This window comes from Harpia harpyja, chromosome 19 (genome assembly GCF_026419915.1).
Source record: "Harpia harpyja isolate bHarHar1 chromosome 19, bHarHar1 primary haplotype, whole genome shotgun sequence".
Lineage (NCBI taxonomy): Eukaryota > Metazoa > Chordata > Aves > Accipitriformes > Accipitridae > Harpia > Harpia harpyja.
This window is the reverse complement of record NC_068958.1, coordinates 102,174-123,522: the sequence shown is the minus strand read 5'-3', so window position 1 is coordinate 123,522 and position 21,349 is coordinate 102,174. Positions and strand designations below refer to the sequence as shown.

At 37.1% G+C, this 21,349-nt stretch overlaps 1 protein-coding gene across 12 annotated transcripts in view; it reads right to left on the bottom strand.

Annotated features, from left to right (window-relative positions):
- Positions 1-21,349, bottom strand: part of GARNL3 (GTPase activating Rap/RanGAP domain like 3) — a 54,202-nt gene that overhangs the window by 20,559 nt on the left and 12,294 nt on the right. For 6 of the 12 annotated variants that reach the window (XR_008239432.1, XM_052815968.1, XM_052815969.1 and 3 more), the window contains exons 2-14: positions 17,358-17,427; positions 14,925-14,999; positions 13,318-13,417; positions 12,753-12,871; positions 11,902-11,966; positions 9,315-9,378; positions 9,025-9,051; positions 8,535-8,610; positions 7,814-7,912; positions 7,157-7,260; positions 5,996-6,037; positions 5,768-5,876; positions 3,355-3,400 (exon numbers count right to left, since the gene is read on the bottom strand). Coding sequence is in view for 11 of the 12 variants with exons in the window: in XM_052815968.1 (XP_052671928.1) it covers positions 3,355-3,400; positions 5,768-5,876; positions 5,996-6,037; positions 7,157-7,260; positions 7,814-7,912; positions 8,535-8,610; positions 9,025-9,051; positions 9,315-9,378; positions 11,902-11,966; positions 12,753-12,871; positions 13,318-13,417; positions 14,925-14,999; positions 17,358-17,427 (996 nt within the window). In the remaining variant the exon portion in view is untranslated. Of the gene's footprint in view, positions 1-3,354; positions 3,401-5,767; positions 5,877-5,995; positions 6,038-7,156; positions 7,261-7,813; positions 7,913-8,534; positions 8,611-9,024; positions 9,052-9,314; positions 9,379-10,748; positions 10,913-11,901; positions 11,967-12,752; positions 12,872-13,317; positions 13,418-14,924; positions 15,000-17,357; positions 17,463-21,349 lie in introns of those variants that run through there. The other 6 variants (XM_052815970.1, XM_052815971.1, XM_052815978.1 and 3 more) reach the window with 3 other exon arrangements.

Here is a 21,349-nt window from a genome sequence, read left to right as displayed (position 1 = left end):
AAACTGACCAAAACAATAGACTTCTTGAGTGACATAAAATATAAAGTCATTCTAAGCAGAAATTCAGTGTCAGACCTCACAGCGGCACTGCATATGAAACAAGGACAATTTGTCTCAAAAGCCTAGAGTATCCCTGGTTTATTTTGACTGAAATTTTGGCCACTTGGAAGACCGTTTTCACAAAAAAAAACACCCAACAGAAAGAACAAGAGTCCTGTGTGTGCCTAACGCGAAGAGACAGAAAGAAATGTAATTAGGCCAAGCTGAAATATACAATAACGTGTTAAGCCTGTCATACAAGGTAAGAATACTGCGTGATATGCACTATGGGAAGATGTGTTAAGACTGGCAGAACGAAGCAACTAAGGAATAAGACAGACTGATCTAGTAAAAGCAGTCAGTTATTCAGAGTGAGAGACAAATTTATCTTATTTACTGCTACTCATTTTTTCCCAAATAAACAGCAACGTAGAAAGTATTTACCATGGATAGCCCATCTACTGACTATTAGCTACAATTAGGACAACATTCACTTCTTAAAGGCTACTGAGGGGTGCATGCCCAGGTTTCTGTCCCAAAACAAGACGAAAAGAAGGAAAGAAGTAACTGAGCTTTCACTGCACATTGTAATCATGAACATGTTTTGAGCCTCTCACAAACTTGGCAATGCTGAAAAGCAGAATCTATGAGGACAATCGATTGAAAAAAAAAAAATGCAAGAAGGTGCTCACAAAATCTTTGAACAAAATAAAACTACTCCTTTTTTTAACTACACCACAGACATCTTCCAAAACAAACCTTAGCGACAAATTGGGGGGGCGGGGGGAAACAACCCACATACGTAAACTGAAGTATCATGCTGTTGGATTCTTCTCTGGAGCTAGATTTAATGGCATGCTGGAGAAACATAGTAATACAGATTTCTCTTATTGAATCAAGATTTAAATTTCTTACCTATATTGAAAAAGAAAGTTACTTCTAGTGAAAAATTCTTTTGGGATGTATTTGTCCATATATATGTGTATATATACACACACACATATATATATGGACATCCCTGTGGATATACGTGCACCTCGAGCACCCAAGTTTGTAGACTTTTGACTCCTGCACCTATGTGTCATATACTTGCTTTGCCTCATCTCACACTCCACATCAAGAGCAACAATGATGGTGTGAACCCTCTCCTCCAGCATGCCCCAAAATAAAGACTCCCAAATACTAAGGGACTCAAAGAAAAAGGTAAGATAGGAGAAAGCACACATCAGCAAGCCCTCTTGAAGAAATCTAGTTAATGTTAGTCCATTTTCTTCTTGCCTTCGCATTCTTGTGCATTTCCACATTTGCACTGCAGATGATTTCAAGTAACATTCGTAAATGAGTAGGTGAAGTTGCAGTTGCACAAAAAGCACCAAACTCTTACTGCTAACAATCAAGTTTTGGAGCTAGGCAAGAAGGCTTAGTTAGTCCTGTATCTTTGAGATACAAAAAGTTCCAGTAACCTATATTGCAGCAAGAAGAACAGATTCTTAGATGATTGGGAAGATTGGAAGTTTTTTATACTTTGTAGGCTGAGCAAAGCAAGCCAGAATTTACATACGTTGGAATGGTTGGAACCACATGACTGGATGCGAGCAACAGCTTCTGAAACCATGGACTATGGCTGGTATCAGTGGTCTGTATTGTGCATTGAGGGAGAGGCTAAAAGAATGCCTTCTACACTTGTACTATATTTCTTAGCTGTCAAAGTGATATGGGTTGTTCAAAACTAAAAAAACACTAGTGCCAGGTGATCAGTGCCAGGGATATTGCTGGTGTCTTTCACAATCAGCCCAAGTCCCCAGAGTTACAGAATTGTCAAGGAAGGAGGAAGCAAAACTAATCTACCTAAGGACTCTGTGTTCCTGGAAGCCGTTTCCAAGTTCAGTTTCTTTCTTTCCACTACAAGCTAACTAGTAGTTCACCTCAAAGGAGCACACCCAATGCTGTCAACCTTCAGCTTCATCCTGCTAATGTGGGGTAGAATGATTTGCAAAGAGTTTAAAATTTTGCTAAATAATAACTAATGTCATGCAGGCTCACACAGCCATTAGAAATTTGCACTCAAAGCCTAACACATTGACCTCACCCTTCCATCTTGCAAAGTTTTTAGCTTTGAGTGTTGTAGACATACATATACACACACAGATTCCAGTCTGAGGCATAATTTTAGTTTCATGCCCTGAAGTTCCCTTTCTAGGGCTGCATAAACCAAACATTTTGGTTTCCCAGTATAAATTCTTTAGCCATAAGAGACTTCAGCATCTGAGCTGGCAGCTATTTCAAACCTAACCAGTCCTCTCAGGCACATACCCAAAACAGAATGCAATTGTCCCATCTCTTTTTGACCTAGTCTAAGCAGTAAATGACTCAGCATACTTTAAACAGAAGAGGGATCACTGAAGATATTGCTAGTACTTTGTAAAGGAGAAATAACAGTGTCAAGTCTACGTGCTATACTAAGAACTGCAGCACACAGTGGTAGCTAAACGGTGGCTCTTTTATTTCTTTTTACCGCTTATTTGGTTCAAGCCCAAGTTGAATCCCTCCCACAGGCTTGGACTATGACATCCCCCTGCCACTCTGCTTTTGCAAGACTGACAGGTGTCTCTGGCATCTCACCATTAACCTCAAGACAATAGTTGGGATTAACAATTTGGTTAAAGCCACTTTGTTTATTAAAGCCTAGGCACGAGGCTGCAGAAATGCTTGCTTTTCAGATTCTGGTGAGACCTAATGGACTCAGACTTGGACAGCATATGCCTCCAGCGTGAGGGTCCCAGGGCTAACTGAAAAACAGATGAAGAACACATGATTTACCAGCAAAATTCCACTAGGTTTTAAGTACGTGATGTCCAATTGTACAAGTACTCTATTAAGATCCCCAAAAATGAGCTAGTTTGCTTAGCTACAACCGAACCTAGACCTGTAAGGATCCGCAGTCCCTGACCATCACAACATCACATCTAATTAACTTTCATCACACATGTAGTTCACTATGTCATTGATCTCACCAGGTCAGAATGTTCCAGGCATATCTTCCATCATTTTGTTACATTTCATCTAAAAAGTAGTTTTGTTTTGCCCCCTTAGCTTATGCCTGTTCCAGAATTTCATTTTTCTGATGGTTAGAAACATGCAACTTATTCATAGCCAGTTTACAGCCATCTGCATCCAGGTCCATATTGCTCTTCAATTTCTTAAGTTCATTTGGCTTCCTGGCATACAGACAGGTGGAAAATACAAAATGTTTTCCTGTTATCTCTAAACAATCAGAAATTCAGTGTGAAGTTATTTGTTACAATCAGCACCTACCTGTAACTATCATTCTGCTTATTATATCTCACTAAGGCAAAAATATCTGCCATGCAGTTAAGGAAGTTAATCCAGTACTAATGAAGCTCACATGTATTTTAATATACTTTTTTTTTTTACTGCAGCAGATCGCAGATTTTATAAAGGTAAAATATATTATATACACATATTACCATTTATAAAGGAGGTCCCATACAAAATTTTATTGTGTTTGATCAACAGTTTTAAAAATTGAGCTAGTACCACAAATACAGACTTCTTGCTGTTACGTGAAGCATAAAATGTGCTATATAGTGTGTTTTGTCTGTGTTTGATAGACTTACGATTAAAAATTCTTTCAGTTGATAAAAAAAGTACTGATTCTGAACTTTGCTTATATCAAAACTTCCATTGAAGGAAAGATTCCAATGAAATAATTTAGCTAATAATTGTAAGAAAATAAAGAGGAGGATTTAAAGTGCAAGGACACAAAAATGTATTACTAGTCTTTCTCCATAACTTTGGGCAAATCTGGGCAAAAATCAGAGAAATCCTTATAGTTGCCTTGCGAGATGTTTTTATGGAATCAGAGGCTTCTTGCTTTGACAGATTTCCTTAACACCGTCTCTTAAGTTTTCTGTCCTTATAAACAGTGTCAAAGAAAGTCTAAGTCTGAATAACTTCATTGGCTATATGGGTTTGTTCCAGGTAGAATGAAGAGACCTTTGCCAATAGCTGTGATCAGCACTACTGGAGACTGCACAATAAAAACGACTTACGATGGGATTCAATTATTTCAACGTAAGCATCCAGTGCTATTTAAGATGCTTGAGAGTATGTTGCCTAGTCTCCAGCTGCTATTCCAAGAGGGGCACAGATCTCCTGTAGGCCCTGAGTCATATCTGCCAGACCTGTGCAGACATTTCAGATGTGCTGGGACATCTAACTTGGTACTGGATGCCTTTATTTGGGTAACTCAATCCTACCTACAGATGACTCATGGAAAACCCTTATAGCAGCTATCATTCCTGTATAGGACAGCACAGTGGTATACCTGTACGCTAATTTTTCCCATTGTAGAAGTAACAAAAAAGGGGTGCTATGGCATGTAAGAAAGTGAGTACAAAGCACTAGTACAGATTCAGTGAGCTTTGAGATTTACCACATCTGACAGATCAGTGTCAACCCCCAGTTTTCTTGCAGACACCTTTATCCCTGGCTAGGTCAACTGAAAACATTAGGAAGGTGATAGGACTCCACCGACTAGCTGTGGATTACTTAAAATGACCTAAATGATAACACGTCCTTATGGATTTAGGCCACATCTGCCCCTCCAACCCATTATTACACCAAGGACAGCTGAGCCTCAAAATGTTTGTCAAAAATTGAAGAGTAGGGTGCTTCAATTACATCATAACAAGTCTTCCTAACAGCAATAAGGGAAAAATTATTCCTTTTTTACTAAAGCTGACACTGATGAAGAGGTACATTGACTTGGTAAACATTTCTTATTAACAATATTTAGGTTCCTCTGATATCTAAAGATTTTTTTTTAATTGTGGAATTCTTTTTCTTCTAGTCACTTCTTCCATTTAGTGTAAGAGAGGTTAATATTAAGAGCTGAAGTCTAAAAACTAAGACCAGCCATGGACAAAACTAGCAAGAAAGTTCTAACAACAGTTAGTCAGCCCGAGAACTAGGTTTAGCAGTCGTAAGCTTTGCAATCATTTTCAAAAACTCAGCAACAGAGCATGGATAGAAATAAGAATTTTCTTCTTTCCATCCATTTTTCTTCATCCCATTCCATCTAGCATAATAGATGCCAGACTGGGATCTGTGGACCACTAGTGTGACCCCATGATAATCCCAAGCGATTGGCAGCTGGATTTTGGAACCATATTGCCTTCACAGTGTTTTCAACCAAAAGTCTGAAAAACACAGGCTGCCAAAAATCTGGAGAATATGCGGTTTATGGTCTGAAAGATTTGAGAAACACTGATCCAAAATACATAAATATTTAAAATAAACAGCGTCTAAACATTAAAAAGCAATATTCAGTACTTAATGCCAAATTCACATCACTAACAGAAATATTTTTATGAATTTGTATTTTATGAAAATGTATAAAATTCAACATGCAAAGTGATCCAAATAAATGCCTTCAATAAAAATACAATTTAAAATCACATTCTTGTTTTGACCTTATCTTGTAAGTGGTTCAACATAAAAATTGTTTTATATGTCAGACTTAGAGACTCCTAGTCAAGCAGTTGAAGGTAAAGAATGCAAGAATGCAACTGCCTTTCTAAAACAGTTTTCACTTCCATAAATAGCATGCAGGAAGGACTTAGGGTAGAATTAAAAGTAATATTGATCTTCAAAAAAATAAAAAATAAAAAAAAAAAATCACTAGAAAATGTAACGAAAAAGATACGTGTAAAATGAGAGCGAATCATGGATGGCTTGAATGCTGGAGAAGACTCTTCGCCTTCCTGAAACACGATAGTGACAATGTCATTTCCAATATGTCGCTTCCTTTCTACCTGGAAAAAAAAAAGAAAGGAAAAAAAGGAAAAAAAAGAAAAAAAGAAGAAGCAGGGGAAGAGGGGAAAAAAAAAAAAAAAAAGACAGACACAATGACTTAAAAGACATAAATAAATACCTTCACAGTTCTGTGAGAGAATGGTAAAACAATATTCCTAAACTGCAAAGAGGAAAATTATGGTCAATATGATTGAAGCCAATATAAAATTATTACTTAACTATAAGCAAGTAAACCTAGCAATGCCACGGTGCACACAGAAGGCAGCTGCTAAAACAGCAGCTATGCTATCGCATATTCTTAAGTTAGCAAAGCACTCATAATTTCCGTAATTTCCATAATTAATATTCACAAATTGGGCAGGGAACACAGAGCATTCCAAAAAAGCAAATCCACCACTTGAAATAAAAGGAAAAAAACTCTGATGCTGAGTTATTCTTTAAAAACAATAAATGTCCTGATTGGCCTCTGGTTTCTGCTGTGATCTTGTCACAAGGCAAAAGCATGAGAAAACTGACATGGAAATGAAAGAAGGACAATATAATTATATAATCTAATGATATTATTATAATAATACATAATATATAATTATTGCTTAAATAAGAAAATGGTAAAACAAGTACTTTGCGAGTAATTTTAGGTAAATCATTATGGATGTGTGATGTATAGGTAAATGCATGTGCTTATAAAGTATTTTTTTCATCATATAATACCTAGAAAGGTTCAAGCAATGGATGATAGCACATTTGAACAAGTACCCAAGAACCCACCTAGTCACTCTATGAGAGGGCAACAGTAGTGCTTTAGAGAAATGCACAAAGCTTGCCATTAACATGCTCACAAGGGGAATTTCCTTGAAGCTACACAAATTGCTACCTGAGTATGAGCTGTGTGTTACATATGTGAGTATTCTGACAATTCACACACAAGTCTAATTTCCAGTCTTCCCAAATTCTTTGAGGTAACGATAATTGCAGCAGTGAAGCTCTAAAAGTCACCTGAATAACAGAATACTCAATCACTTCTCAGTCAATCAATTTTGACTTTCTTTGCAAGTGTCTTTTGTACCTTAATAGAGATGAGATGACGCATTATCTTCTAACAAACATCATGAAATCGTCAGCATTAGGTATAATATTGAGGAAAAAAACATAGGAAAAAGTCTTAAGACTTACATTTCTAAAATATTAACAGGCAAGAAATCCCTTATTTTCATCTAAAGTTTTGGAGTTCGTGATTTAAGAAATAAAAAAAATAAAAAAGAAAGAGAGAACCATTTACCTGCTGCTTGTTCTCCCTAGAATATGGTAGCATGGTTGAAACATGGTACATAATTTCATGCCCTTGAAAAACTGTATAGATGGAACAGGTTCCTGTTGTATCATCTGCAAGGGAAGACAACATTCTCAGCAGAAATATGTCCTTTAAGTTTTCTAAAGATCAAAAGATATTTCAGGTCCTTCTACCAAACCTTCTTTAGTCATCCTTTTTTCTGATCCATTTTAGAAAATGTCCACACTGCATGTTCTATGTGGGTCCAAACCCAAGTTTGCAACCTAATCTGCATACTCACAATCTTAAAACCTATGATGTCCTTCACCTAGCCTCCTGAAATCATGCATGGTCCTTCAAGCCATGATGCCCTACTATCATGAAGCAAGTAACATGTCAGGTTATTCTTCACCCCCTTCCAACAAAATATGAAACTGTTCACCTTGAAAATACAGGTCATATAAATACTTTTCTTCAACCGCATTCCATACCAGTGATTTAAGCTAACCTGACTTTTTCCTGGTGAAGCAGAGCATTTAGCATGCACAGAGGAAGTCGCTTTTGGGATTGTATTATTTCCACAATATATACAATATACGCATGCAATAAGCTAAAACATTTATATTGCAGCCCCCCCCCCCTTTTTTGCTTCAGATGAGTTCTTACTTTTAGTGTCCAGTCCTCCTCTGTAGCCTGTCCAGCCTTTCAAAGTAATTGTGTCACCCAAGAGATGCAAAAATCTTTGAAAGTTTTCACTTCCAGTTTCTACATGTGGAAGGCAGAAATGTTACAACAGAAAAGCACATGTAGTAATAGAACACCTATAAAAAATAATCAAAATACAGGAACAGGTCCTGCTCCCAGGACACGAGGACCGAAGTTTCAGCTGAATAAGTTTCTCCTCATGTCATCCAAGCCTTCTACCTTTACAGAAACAGCATCCCAGCCTTGCAGAATAGGCATCATCATGTGACATTAAACAGTGACCTCTTTTACTAACTCCAAGACACTGTTCAAGTGCATAGAAGAACACGATCATGCTGCAAAAACCTAAGAGTGAAAGAACTAGAAACAAAGTGACTTTTTGCAAGTAACATCGAGTCGCCTGCTTCAACTGCTTCCTTTTTCTAAATCTTATGTTGTATAGTCTATTTCTAGAAAAGAAATTTCAGTATCTTCCAAGTTGTAATAGTAGGTTTCCTACAGCAACCTTTTACAGAAATAGAAGATTCTACACTACAATTTTTCACCCAAGACGAACATGAAAACCTAACAAAACTACTGTTCACATAACCATCACCTCCCTTCTGGCTTCCACGTGTAGGCACTGTCCTCCATTTTTTTATTCGGATGAATAGAACAATTAAGAAGAAGATGAAAAACTCACCATTGCTGAACATTTCATCATCTGTAAGCTGCCCATCCTTTGCATAAAGGACTCCAAATTTAAAATTCACAGATCCCTGAGAAATAAAACCAAATATTATATGATAAACAGGCAATCAAACAAAAGACCTAAAACAATGTTTTCTCTAAAGACTTTTATACACGTACCTTTGTATACGTCCTACCCATGGGAATATACATTTCATACCAATTCCATTATGTGCTCAAGTAGCAGATACCTAATAATTTACCTTTGATCATAGATTATGAATGTTATGATATACTAAGTTGGTAATCTATTAATATGAGATATTAAGTTGGTGGTTAAAATTATTTTTTATCTCATATGTTGCAAAGAAATTCTACGGTTTTTTACTGCAATAAGCAATTGATTTCTAAGTTGTCACAAGCATTTCAGTGCAAATATTTCAAATACAAAGCTGTATTCATTGAACGGGTCTGTGAGCTAGGAGTGGTAAGTTTACATTTACCTCTTGCTCTTCAAGAACCAATAAATCCTGTAAACAAAACAATATCTTTAGCACACTGGTATTAAAGACAACACAAATAAAACTGTAACATCCTTGTATATTTAAGTTTTGTTCTGAAGTGGCCAGTTCAACTGATAAAGACAGTTTATTTTGTAGTACCACGTAACCCTACTCATCATTATTATCCTGCTACTGAAAGAAACAAACTAGTAGCATTAATACTTAATGACTTATTTTTCCAGAAAATAATGAAGAAAAACAACCAAACAAAAAAAAGAAGTCACCTCTACCTTTTGTATCTCAGGATGAAAAATTTCCCTTGGGCTCTTCTCAAATTTGTCAAGACTCATAGCACTGAAATGCAAATGAAATACTGCTTTATAGAAGGGCAAGTATACATTTCAACATTAAACTACTAACTGTTTGCAGTCAGAACTGGTTACAAAAGGAATTGTTTAAAGAGCCTCTCTTACATGGAATGTTTTGTGGAATAGCCATTTCTTTCCCACAGTACTAACCTCCAAGACTTCCTAAACTTCTTTTGGATTTTAAAAACAGAAATTAGTAAGATCCTGAATTGACATTAGGTTTAAATTGACTGTATTTACTTATAAAGCACAGAGCTTTATTCCATCACACTTTGGCTTTATACATAATCATTATGAGCATTTTAGAAGGATTCAATAACCTATTCTATTTTGTAAGCTTTTCTCTCTCTTCTAAAGTAATTCAAGGCAAGTCAAATGAAAAATGAGAGTTCAGTACCCAATTCACAGGCCAAAGATCCACATACAGAACAGAAAAAAGTATTTAAATAAGAAGTGAGACCAACTGCCTCAGTAAACAGAAATACCCAATTTATAGCATTTTTTTCCTAACTCGTGTTTCTGCATTTACTATTATTTTTGCCCATTTTTTCCCCCCAGCATTAATTTCTAGAACTGCACAGCATGTCACGGAGTGCTGCATGCAGTCTGTCTGGGGCACAGTGAACTAAGAGGAAGGTCAAATCTGATGCATCTTTCCATCATCGCTTATGCTAGAACATAATGCAGACAGGATTTGCTTTAGTTCCTTTTGAAAGGGACTGAAATGTTCCAATTAATTTAGAAAAAAATGGGTTTATTAATGTAACCAAAATTCTTTGAGACAGTCTGTACCTAGATTCACACTGGCTGTGAACAGGGTGAAATGTCAAAGGAATATCAATCAGGCCTGAGGGAAGGCTCAAGGACTGTAAAAGCAAAATAATAGTCGGGGAAGAGATTTTAGTCCAAACCCAAGTGGGCAAAAGGAGATGACATTTATCCAGCTGACTGCATGTGGCACAGACCCTGGGAGAAGTGAGGAACGAGGTCTGTAACAAGCCCACATTTCCCTCTCAAAAATACTGGAGCATCACAGGATGGAACACGTGAGGGTGATTCAGCAAAAGTTATGACCCTAGGCAACAGAAGACAAAGTTTCTCCACTCTGGGATGCCTGACCAAAAATGTCTATGTGGCTGAGAGTGGAGGGAGAGGCTGGGTTAGAAAGGGATGTTAGGAAGAGATATTTCAGCAATTGGTGGGCAGACATGGAAGATCAGGTGCTTATGCAGGTACAACATGCAGTATTGACAACTAGGAACACTATTCAAGCCAGTGCCGTAGGAGTTAGAAGAGGGGACTTAGCTCATCTCAATGAAGAAGATGAAGAAGAGATCTGAAGTGTTTTCAACTCACCATCTTGACCCTACAAACCAGAGCCACAGCCCAGGAAGTCAGAATTAAGAAGTGAGGCTCAATGGCTTCCTAGCCCCTCTGGCAAATGCAGTGGTCTGGGACCTCTCAGAAATCTCGTGCAGTTGTAGGAAAATCCAGATCTGGTGGTACTGACTTCACATCACAACACATGCCCTGTTCCCAGAATTCTCCTCTCACATCAGCAGTGGCAGTGTTATCCAGTGGACAAGCTTCAACCAAGCAAGAGACATTTGCTCGTACTCTATACAGATCAAAGGTTTTGAAGACCTGTAGACTGCTCATTTATCTGGTACACACTACCTGTTCCGTACATGAGGGCACTTTTTATGGGTTTCTAGGGGAGGTAAAATCCTTACAGAAGATGCATTTGAAGATGTTGTCAGTGAGGGATTTGAGAAAACACACCACATGATTAGGTCATAAAAACTGCAGATTAAATTTGAAAAACACTTTGCAAACAGGTGCTCTGATATTTCAGCTGATTACAATGTTGAAAGACATAGCGATGGTGTTGGGCTTGCTCACTTCATATTCTCTTCTGCCACAAAATAGGCAGGACAGAGTACAAGCATGCCCATACAGGCTCTGGCTGGGGGAAGGCATTTTCTCGGCTTCACTGACAGCCTATAGTGTCAGTGAAGCCACTGACACTATATATAGCCTATAGCCTATATATATATAGAGAGGTATAACACAACCATAGTGAGACTTACAGGGAGACAATCAATCTTGGTTTCTTCCCTGTTTGCTTCCTCCTGCTAGGGCCACATAATAACCACTTCTCTAGTCAAAATCTGCTGTTCCTTAGGTCTCTTTATGTCTATCTAATTTAAAAAGATATTTCTTCTCAACCACTGCAGTTCCACTTAGCACCTGTTTTCCAATTAACTTGAAAGTAGTCCTCTGCTGAAGAAAAAGTGCTAAGAATTTTTCTCCTTTTTAAGTTGTCACTTTGTCTATTCCAGAACAGGCTTTAAAACCACTTTTTGCTGCCTTCAATGATTAAGATTTGTAAACTTGTTTTTACTACTGGTTTTAGAAATCTATCATGAAAACCATGCAACACAAGCTCTGAATTACAGGAAAAGGCATACAAATATCTTAACTGATTAACTTATTTGTAAATACATACCTTAATATAGATTTCACTGATAATGTTTTTGTGGGACTATAAGGGAGACATATTTTCTGAGTACCCTATAAAGAAAAAAAGCTAGGAGATATTACAGGACATACAGACTTTTTCTATATATTCAAATAGGATTATTAATAAAAACAATTAAGTAAAAAAAAAAAGAACAAAACCATGCTAGTATTACTTAGCCATATTTACTACTGGTTTGGGGGAAAAAATAAAAAACAAAAAGGAGAAAAACTGAATGTGAAAAGTCATGGACGGTGCAAAATTATTTTTTACTTAGTTTTTACTACCTTGGCATGTGGTATGAGGGCTGTTGAAACTAGCAGACATTACAAACTATTTCTTTCTTTTTTTTTTTTTTTTTTTAAAAAAAGTGATCCATGCATGCATATAATTGCTTGGATAATAGGCTCTTATGGAACGTTAAGTGAAAAAAAATTCATTAAACAATATTAGTGAAAGCAGTATCACACCTGTCTATTTTCTTAACGTGTAAGAAAATCCTAAAAGCAATATAATGTCATTGCCTAAATTGATCGCAGGACATCAACAACAACTTAGGCAACGTTTCTAAAACTAACACAGAGTTGCAGGTAAGAACAATGTAAAAACATCTGGCATCACAGATTTCTGTCAGAAAGTTTAGTGTAATGTTACCTACAAAGCTAGTTTAGTTTTATCTACTATGGTAGAATTATATGTTCTTTTTGTATAAAATGAGAAGTATTTATTAAATACTGAAATTCTGAAGAAAGCAAAAAAGTATATGACAGACATACCGAAAACAAACAAGAAAACAACAACAAAAAAGTCAGAGCAGCAGATAAATATTTGTTTCTTACTGTTTTTCTCCAAAGTATTGAATGGTACTGAGGAACACGCTGATTATTTTGGTCAGACAGTACAACAGACAGAAAGAAAGGGTTCTTCTCTGCATCTGTACCTATATAATTTTGATGAACTGTTAGGGAAAAACAAGAAGCATTATCAACTGTAAAGAAGACGCAGACACCCGCTCGCAAGTGCAAGCACACACATGCACACACACACGTATAAATGTGTAAATATACGCATTTATATGTAAAAATATATACTAATCTACATAAGTAACTATGTATTTATATACAGATGTGTAAAAAAACCCAAGAGATAAGTACAGCCTTCAAGACCAAGAAGGGTTCCAAAATATCCCTTTTTGATAGCAGGGGTTCTGCCGCTTACAGAAACCCATCCTCTGTTTTCAGGTTAAAAATACATGAAACAAGAACTTGTTTTCTGTACAGGACAGAAAATGTATTAATACTAAATTAATACCATACTTTCTTCCATATTTAAATAATAGCAATTCAAAGCCAGATTGCATTTTTATTGATCAAAACGTCAATCCATTCACAAAAAGATCATTACCTTTCCCTAAAAAATATTTGAAATACCATCTTGTATGATACTCTGGGTTTTCCAAATGCACGTCTGTTCTGTGCCACGTACCCGGAGTGTAGTCTGTATTCTGAAATAGAATTGGGAGACTGTTAGATCAAATGCTGACTGAAAAAAAAAGAGAACATAATACAGGCAAAAGCCAATCAAGAGTCGCTGACCCACTAGAAGAGTTTTACATGTATACTGTTTTTTAAAAAACAAAGAATTATTGTGAAGTCAGTTGTTGTGCAGCTGAAATTAAAATTTCTCGCTCTCCTCTTCTTTTTTTTGTCTTTTCTTTCTACGTAACTACAGTCTTTGCCTATTGTACCACCGTGTCGCGGTTTAACCCCAGCCAGCAACTAAGCACCACGCACCACTATTACGGGTAATAGCTTAGTATTCCACTGAAAAGAAGATATTTCAATATGGAATTTGAAGACCAGTGTTTTTAAAACTTAAAAATAAATAAATTAAACTGAATTCTGCCTCCAGGTTTCATTTTCTCAGTTCTTCTTCCCAAAATAACCCTTAGGGACTCCTTGCTAGACCAGAGCATGCTCTGGAAGTTCTTCAGTGTTGTTTCTGCATTGGCCGGTTAAGGTAAATTCCCAACCATCCCTCAAGTCCTTTTCCACTAAGAATTAACATATGCAGAGAAAAAGCCATTCCCTACATCCATTGACCATGTGGCCATTCATCACCCACTCAGAGAATCTTTCTGTGATACAAGCTAATTAGCTTTTGAACTGCATGAAACTGAACTAAAAAGACAGTATACAGAACATGACCCCATAGAGAATCAATGCAGAATAGTTAGCTTCAAACTCTGCAGCCAATGCTGATGCAAACTATCAGTAAAAGTTTACTGTTAATACTAGTTCAATACAAGCTTACCAAGACCTTACATATATTTCAAGAATATGAGGTCTTCTTTCTTTCAGCATTAAGATGATATTTACAGCTGAAAAAGCTTGGCAAAGGAAGATAAAAAATGAAGATAAGTAGAAACCTAAGTGTCACTTTCGTGGTTGCAGGGACACGCCGCGAGTTTAACAGCACAGGAATCTGGGGGAAATGATTCTCTCAGGCTCCACTCAGCTTCTTTATCTCTTATGTAAACGTAAGCATAGCTGCCAAAAGACAACTAAGGCGGGGGCGGAAATGAAGCTATAACCTCATCGCACCAAGGATAAAACTTAAAAGCACAAAGGTCAGCTTGAACATCGTAGTATCACCAGGACACCAATATAAAGTGATGACCTAGAGACTGCAAGTGTTACAGAGAGGATAAGATAGGTATTTTTCTTCTAACATGATCAGGTGAGCAAAATGTTACCAAAACTAAACGAAATACCAGCTTTTCCCTTAAATTAAACTGTCGAGATTACATACTCTTAAAAGAAGAGCTAAGCTAGACTTTGTGGGGAAAAAAACCCACCATCTCCCTCCTCTTAGATTCTTACATTCATATTATTTCACATTTTTCAAGTCCTCTTCTTTAGTAATTGACTGCAAATACATCTTTCAGTGGTGAAGAATAACTGAAGCTGAATTATTTTTTCAGTTTTCTATGAGTATCTTTAGCCACTTACCTCACCAGCGGAGCCATTTTCCACACGGAACCGTCCAGCTCTTTGAATGGCTCCATCAGCATCACTAGATATAAGCTATAAGAGAGTTTAAGATAGAGGTTCTAGTTCCAAAAATGGCCATATGATCAGCAATCAAAGCTTACTATGGTTTCTTCTTCTCCCAGGCGTCATATGACTACCCACAGAGAAGGGATCAGCACAGCTATTACTAATTTGACTACAGATTTGGAATGACTCAATTATAACTTGAAGTAAGCGTGAGCAGGAGAGCCATTCACTCTTTTGGTAGATCCCAGTACTAATCAGAAATTCTCCTGTCTCAGATTTTGGCTGCATCAACACACAGAATGCCTACAGAGGGACTTGTCCACTTTCCAGAAATTGATCTTGAAGCTTGCTCCTTTCAAAACAATAGGTCTTACAGACATGATGATTCTTGTCCTCTCAGCCTTGCTAAGCCTAAAACTCTACTTGTTGGCATTATTACTGGGACTAGCAGTCTTTAACTGCATTTTATTTATTGATGTTTTCAGGAGACAGCGAGCAGCAAGAATCTCCAAACATAATGCTCAGTGATCATACTGAACAACATAAGCTACAGGAGATGTCCTGGTCTGCTTCCAGTATTAACATCAGAAAATACGGCTTGTTTCCAGCTGAAGACTTCAACAGTTTCATAAATACTCTGGAAAGACTACCTGGTCTTTTTATAAGGGAATCCAGGGATTCCCAGAATGCTAAAACTCTCATTGTTGTTAAAAAAGCTCTCGAGAAGTCAGTAAAACACAGGATAACACAACAATCCTGATGCATTCAGCAACACTGCTTAGGATCCCTACAAGAGAAGGAGAGGAGAATGCTGCCCATGATATTGCACGTTACTCCTCTCAAAATGTAAAAAATGAGATTGTCACATACCATACCAAACTTATGAAATGGGATCTGAACAACAATAATGCAATGGTATATCATTCCTTGCTTCCCTCTAGCAATCCATGTTATTCCAGCATAATACTTTCTCCCTTTACTTGGTGGAATAGTTATCACAACATTTTGAAGTTCTCTTTGCTCCTTGCTTTGAAGTGATCTGAGGCTACATCAGGAATAAACTAACATGGCAAAAACTCCAACATATCCTGGTGCCTTGTATAAACTGTAAGAGACATTATATGGACAACTGGTTGTATTACACCAGTGGGAAAGACATAGGAAAAATGTTTAGGGCAGAGACAAAATAACTGTGTTGTAATAAATAAAAGGTGGAAATAATTGAGCAATTGAGATGCTGCTGTGGAACATATTAAGCAAGAAAGGTTCAATATTAAACATTTAGAAATTTGAAAGGGCAACAAGCACCTTTATATGTTTGTACTCCAAAAGATAAAAAACCCCACTTTCATAAAATACTAGCAGAATTTTAAGAAAATCGACCAAAAGACAAGACCATTTGTGTGAGCTTACTGTGAATTTATAATTACCAATAAATTTTTCTTTTCAAGCAAAAGAACCTAAGTACTAGTAATGAAGGATTCTCTTAGCAGAAAGCAGTTCACTTGCTTTTTTGATTAAAACACCATATCTAATATGTGGAATTTATGGAAAGAAAAGAAAGATACCTGGTGTTCGTGCAATGCAACTTCCACCAAATAAGCCACCAAATTACACACATATTAATAAATATACTATCCAAGAACTTTAAATTACAACTATAGCTGGTAGAAAATTAGTGATTTCTTCCCACAATAAGAGAGCTGGAGTTCAGTTTCTTTACCCCTCCACAATTCTGTTTTCCTATAGTAAGTGTATGTAATTTCATTATGGCCTTGTATACAGAGTGATGTTATTTTAACTGCTGATGTACTGCTACTTTCACAGCAGAGAAAAAATTTATATATGAGAAAAATGAAGTACCAACTTACCTTTGAATTTGAAGAAAATGCAGAATAACTGACAGATTTTAGGGAACAGGTTTTGATATCCTTATTCTGACTAGTTCTTTTAATTTTAAACCCCCTCCCACTACTCTGAGGCACATAAAATCACATACACACATATATATGTACACATATGAGCACACACAGTTTTTAACTCACACAATTGCAGGTACTTCATCAAATATTACCCTAATATTTAGCAGTCTTCAGCTTATAAGAGGAAAAAAGGCTCAATTTCCATCTGGGGGTAAACACAATATTTATATAAGACTTCCTGTCCCGTTACGATGAAATATTCATAAATAAGGCAGCAAAAAGATTTCCTAGCACAAGTTTCATGTATCTATTCTGAAGCCTCTTTTTATTACCCTATAACTTTCAAGTCAAGCTTAGAAAGCACATTTTCCAAACTAGATCCAATTTTTTATTTGGAAATGAAAAGGATTTGAGCTCTGCATTATAAGCTGCTAAAATCATCGGACAGGCTATGTAAACTTACAAGCTCCACAGATCCGTAATGCTTTCTGCTAAACTCTCCACGTCTGCAACCCAGATCTTCAGAGACAGAGCTGGAATAGAAACGCTTCATCAGTGTACACAAGTCAACTTGTCTTAGATCTCCTGTAACACTACACCCTGCCATTAACAATATCATTCCTGCTGAATAAGGTTCGCAGTGCATAAACTCATTACTGCAGGGAACACTCCTTACAATGTGCACAATCTCTAGCAGCCATTGCAGTCTGGCTTTCATATTACCCCCAAAGGAAAAGAAATGTCTACGTCCTGAGTGGAAGCAAAAGCTATGATTAAATTAAATATTTAGTCATGACATGATCAGAGTTCCAAAGCAGGTGGTGGCTTACAACCACATTTGAAATCGGCATTTAATCTAAGGGAAGAAAAACCTCCAGTAAACTTAATGCCTCAAATAGGATAACTGTACTATGCTGAATAAGCTCACGCTTAGTATGTTGCTATTGGTTTTTTCAGAGTCTTTTTTTAGCCTACACACAAAGAGAAACTAAACAATTACTTTAATTCAAAAGCATAAGGAAAGAACAGCATTTCACAGGTTTCCCCCCACCTACCTTAACAAAGATAGAATTGTCAAGCAAGCAAAAGTAATCCTAGAACGCGAATACCTCGAATGCAAATCTACATGCATTATCACATACAATCTCATAATGCCATCACGTCACATTAAGCACATCCCTATGTGCTTCATGAGGTCAAAACAGATAGCAAGCACCTCCTCTAACTATAAACACTAAGCCTCCTGCCTTTGCAATGGGGATATATGTTACAAATACAAGCTAAATAAAGATTTAGATGCAAATTTAACATAAGCCTTGATTAACTAGTCTGTACCAGGGCTAGCAGCTCAATCCCTACATCATATTCCAAACTTACAGTTCACCCTTCAGTCAGCAGTAATGAAAATAGTCATTTAATTTTAATGGGAAAAAAACCAAACCAAACAAAACAAGAAACCCTCCATCCAGCAATAAGTTATTAAATTTTCTGAGAATTATCAGTATTGTAAATTGCAACGTTACATCGATAAACAGAAGAAATATCTAAATTTTAATGCAACACCCTCATACGTGCTTCTTGACTGTAGGAGATACTGCGAACATGACAAACGGTAGTTTTAAATGACACACACAATGAAGCAGGAATGTTAGCTGCTGCAACAGAGCTGCCTTTCTAACTTCATGTGAATAAAACCTTCAGATGACACTATTGCCTCTGGGAACGTATAGCCTGTACTTTCTCGGTCAGTTGCCTTTCAGCCAGACCCCTGTCACACAAACACACCTATACTGCTTCCTAAGCAAAAATTACCGTATACAGTCAATTTGACCCCTGAAGGCAGTGAAGCCACAGTCTGTTCTGACACCTATGGGGGCACATGCATACATGCCACAGCAGCAGCAATATGAGTGACTTGAGGAAAACTGCCTACAGGAACTGAGGTTAACCCACATTAGATGCAAGTTTTACGAGCTCCAAAACTATCACTCAGTTGGAAGTATTCTGACTGAAACACAAATACAATGATGTAAGCTTTCAGCGTGTGGTTGCCTGCACAATGAACTTATGTTTGACTAGGGACACTTATTAATCTTAACCTTCCTGAGAACCGGTGTGAAATACCTCCCAGGAAAACAGTAAGTTCCCATATAAGGAATCTGCACAGCAGAGATGGAAAAAGTCTGTGATACAAGAACACATTGGGCTTGGGTCCTGATCCGAGAGCCCTTGTCATCAAAGCAGCTACAATTTGATCTTACTTATGATCTGCTGTTTGTAGACATAAGTATTTCAGAGCCTTACCATACGTGAGATCAAAAAAAATAAATGTTACAGCCTGCAGTTCAAACAGCTTGCACTCTAACTGAAAGTAACAACAATAACAACTCCTTTTTCCCCTGACAACAGAACAGAAGGTAGACGGAGACAAAATGAGAAGAGAAACAATATTAAAACCTTAGAGGTACGTAAATTACAAATGAGCCACAACAGGAGTCAGTTCCAGTGAGTAAGGCTACTTCAGGTTGCTAACTGAAAAAAGCATGCCCTGAAGATGGACTTTTCAAAGTTTGCAGCAGTACATGTCTGTCTATCTTTTCACATTTGTGACACTGAGAATTTTCAGAGCCTTATCAACTGGACAAAGATGAAACAATCTTAATGGAGACCAACAGAAGAAACTGTTCTTAAGTCAGGAAGTCTGTGCATCCAGAAGTAGGTTCAAATCTTAAGCTGTCACACACCATGAGGACTTCATGTCCAGTACTTTTATACACCTACCACTACTGCTGTTGGACCTTTGAGTGAACCTTGCCATGCAATATACCGCCATGCTGTTGCACAGAAGTTGTAACGCACCACAACAGTTACAGCTCCTTCTGAGCCTGCAACACAGAGAAGATGGCCCAGAGTAGTGAAAAGACTGAATGTACCTGTGAGCTGCACATCTCAAATAATTTCTGTTATAGCTACCTTCTACTTTATGTGGTTTTGTAGCAATAATTGACATGCTCATTCAAAGTGTATTTGGACAGTCTCTTTTCACCCTACTCCTACATGCCATTTACAAGGAAATTATGCTTGGTTTACATTTTATTGCAAATGCATCGTCTTCTTGCCATCATCAGAAGGGACATATAAAAAAAAAAAAAAACCAAAAAACCTTTACTTCAGTATGGTTTGCGGTAAAGAAAAATTTTGAAGCTATTACTCATGAGTTCTCATCTTTTCTTTCTGACGGAAACACACATAAATCTGGCTAACAAATTTTCTCTGCAGTTATTAAGACTGGGTAACATAAAAGTTTTTCAAGATTAGCATCTCTACAGACAAAAATAAAGACTTTCTTTTCCCCTCCAGACAGAACGAAGAGTTCCCAAGTTGTTTTGTATGGACTGAAAGTGATCCTTTGCCTCTTTCCACATCTCGGAGAGAATTTGGAAAGTTCAGATAAAACCTAAAGTTTGCATTTTGCATCAAATGCAATTTTTAGAGTTCCTGCATTTTCAGATACACATAAAATTTGGCAGATGCTTCACAGATGTCCTGGTTTCAGCTGGGATGGAGTTAATTTTCTTAGCAGCCGGTACCGTGTGTTTTGGATTTAGTGTGACAATAAGGTTGATAGCAACAACTAAAACATCAGTGTGTTAAGCAGTGCTTATCCTAAGTTAAGGATTTTTCAGTTTCCCATACCTTGCCAGCAAGCAGGTGTACAAGAAGCTGGGAGGGAGCATGGCCAGGACAGTCGACTCGAACTAGCCAAAGGGATATTCCATACTATAGAACTTCATGATCAGTATATAAACTGTGGGGGAGTTGGCTGGGTGGGGCGGATCACTGCTTGGGCATCAGTCAGGGGGTGGTGACTTGCACAATTGCATTGTGCATCACTTGTCTTTTCTTGGTTTTGGGTTTTTTTTTTTGTTATATTCCTTTTCATTACAATTACTATTAATATATTTTTAAATTATTTTTATTATTATTGTTATTGTTAGTATTATATTTTATTTTACTTTAGTTATTAAAATCATTCTTACCTCAACCCACAAGTTTTACTTTTTCTTTTTGATTCTTCTCCCCATCCAACTGGGAGCAGGGAGGAGTGAACGAGTGGCTGCGTGGTGCTTAGTTGCTGGCTGGGGTTAAACCACGACAATGGAACAAATGGAATGCCTCATTTGCAATGTATTTTAAGGCATTGTGGGTTTTCTATTATTTTTTTTACTTTTACAGAAAGATCAGGTAATCGTGGTAGTGCTAGCATTGTCTTTGCATGCTACTTTTGTTCTACAAAATTCATTTTTGTGGCTAGGTGTGCTAGTTGCCCTAGAAACCGCTGTAAAAGCAATTCGATCAACGAACACTTGTCACCTTCGGTACTGGGGGCATAATGTTATGGAAACAGCAGTCAAGAGATATTTTCCTATCACTGAGCTCTGAAATTCAGTCTTT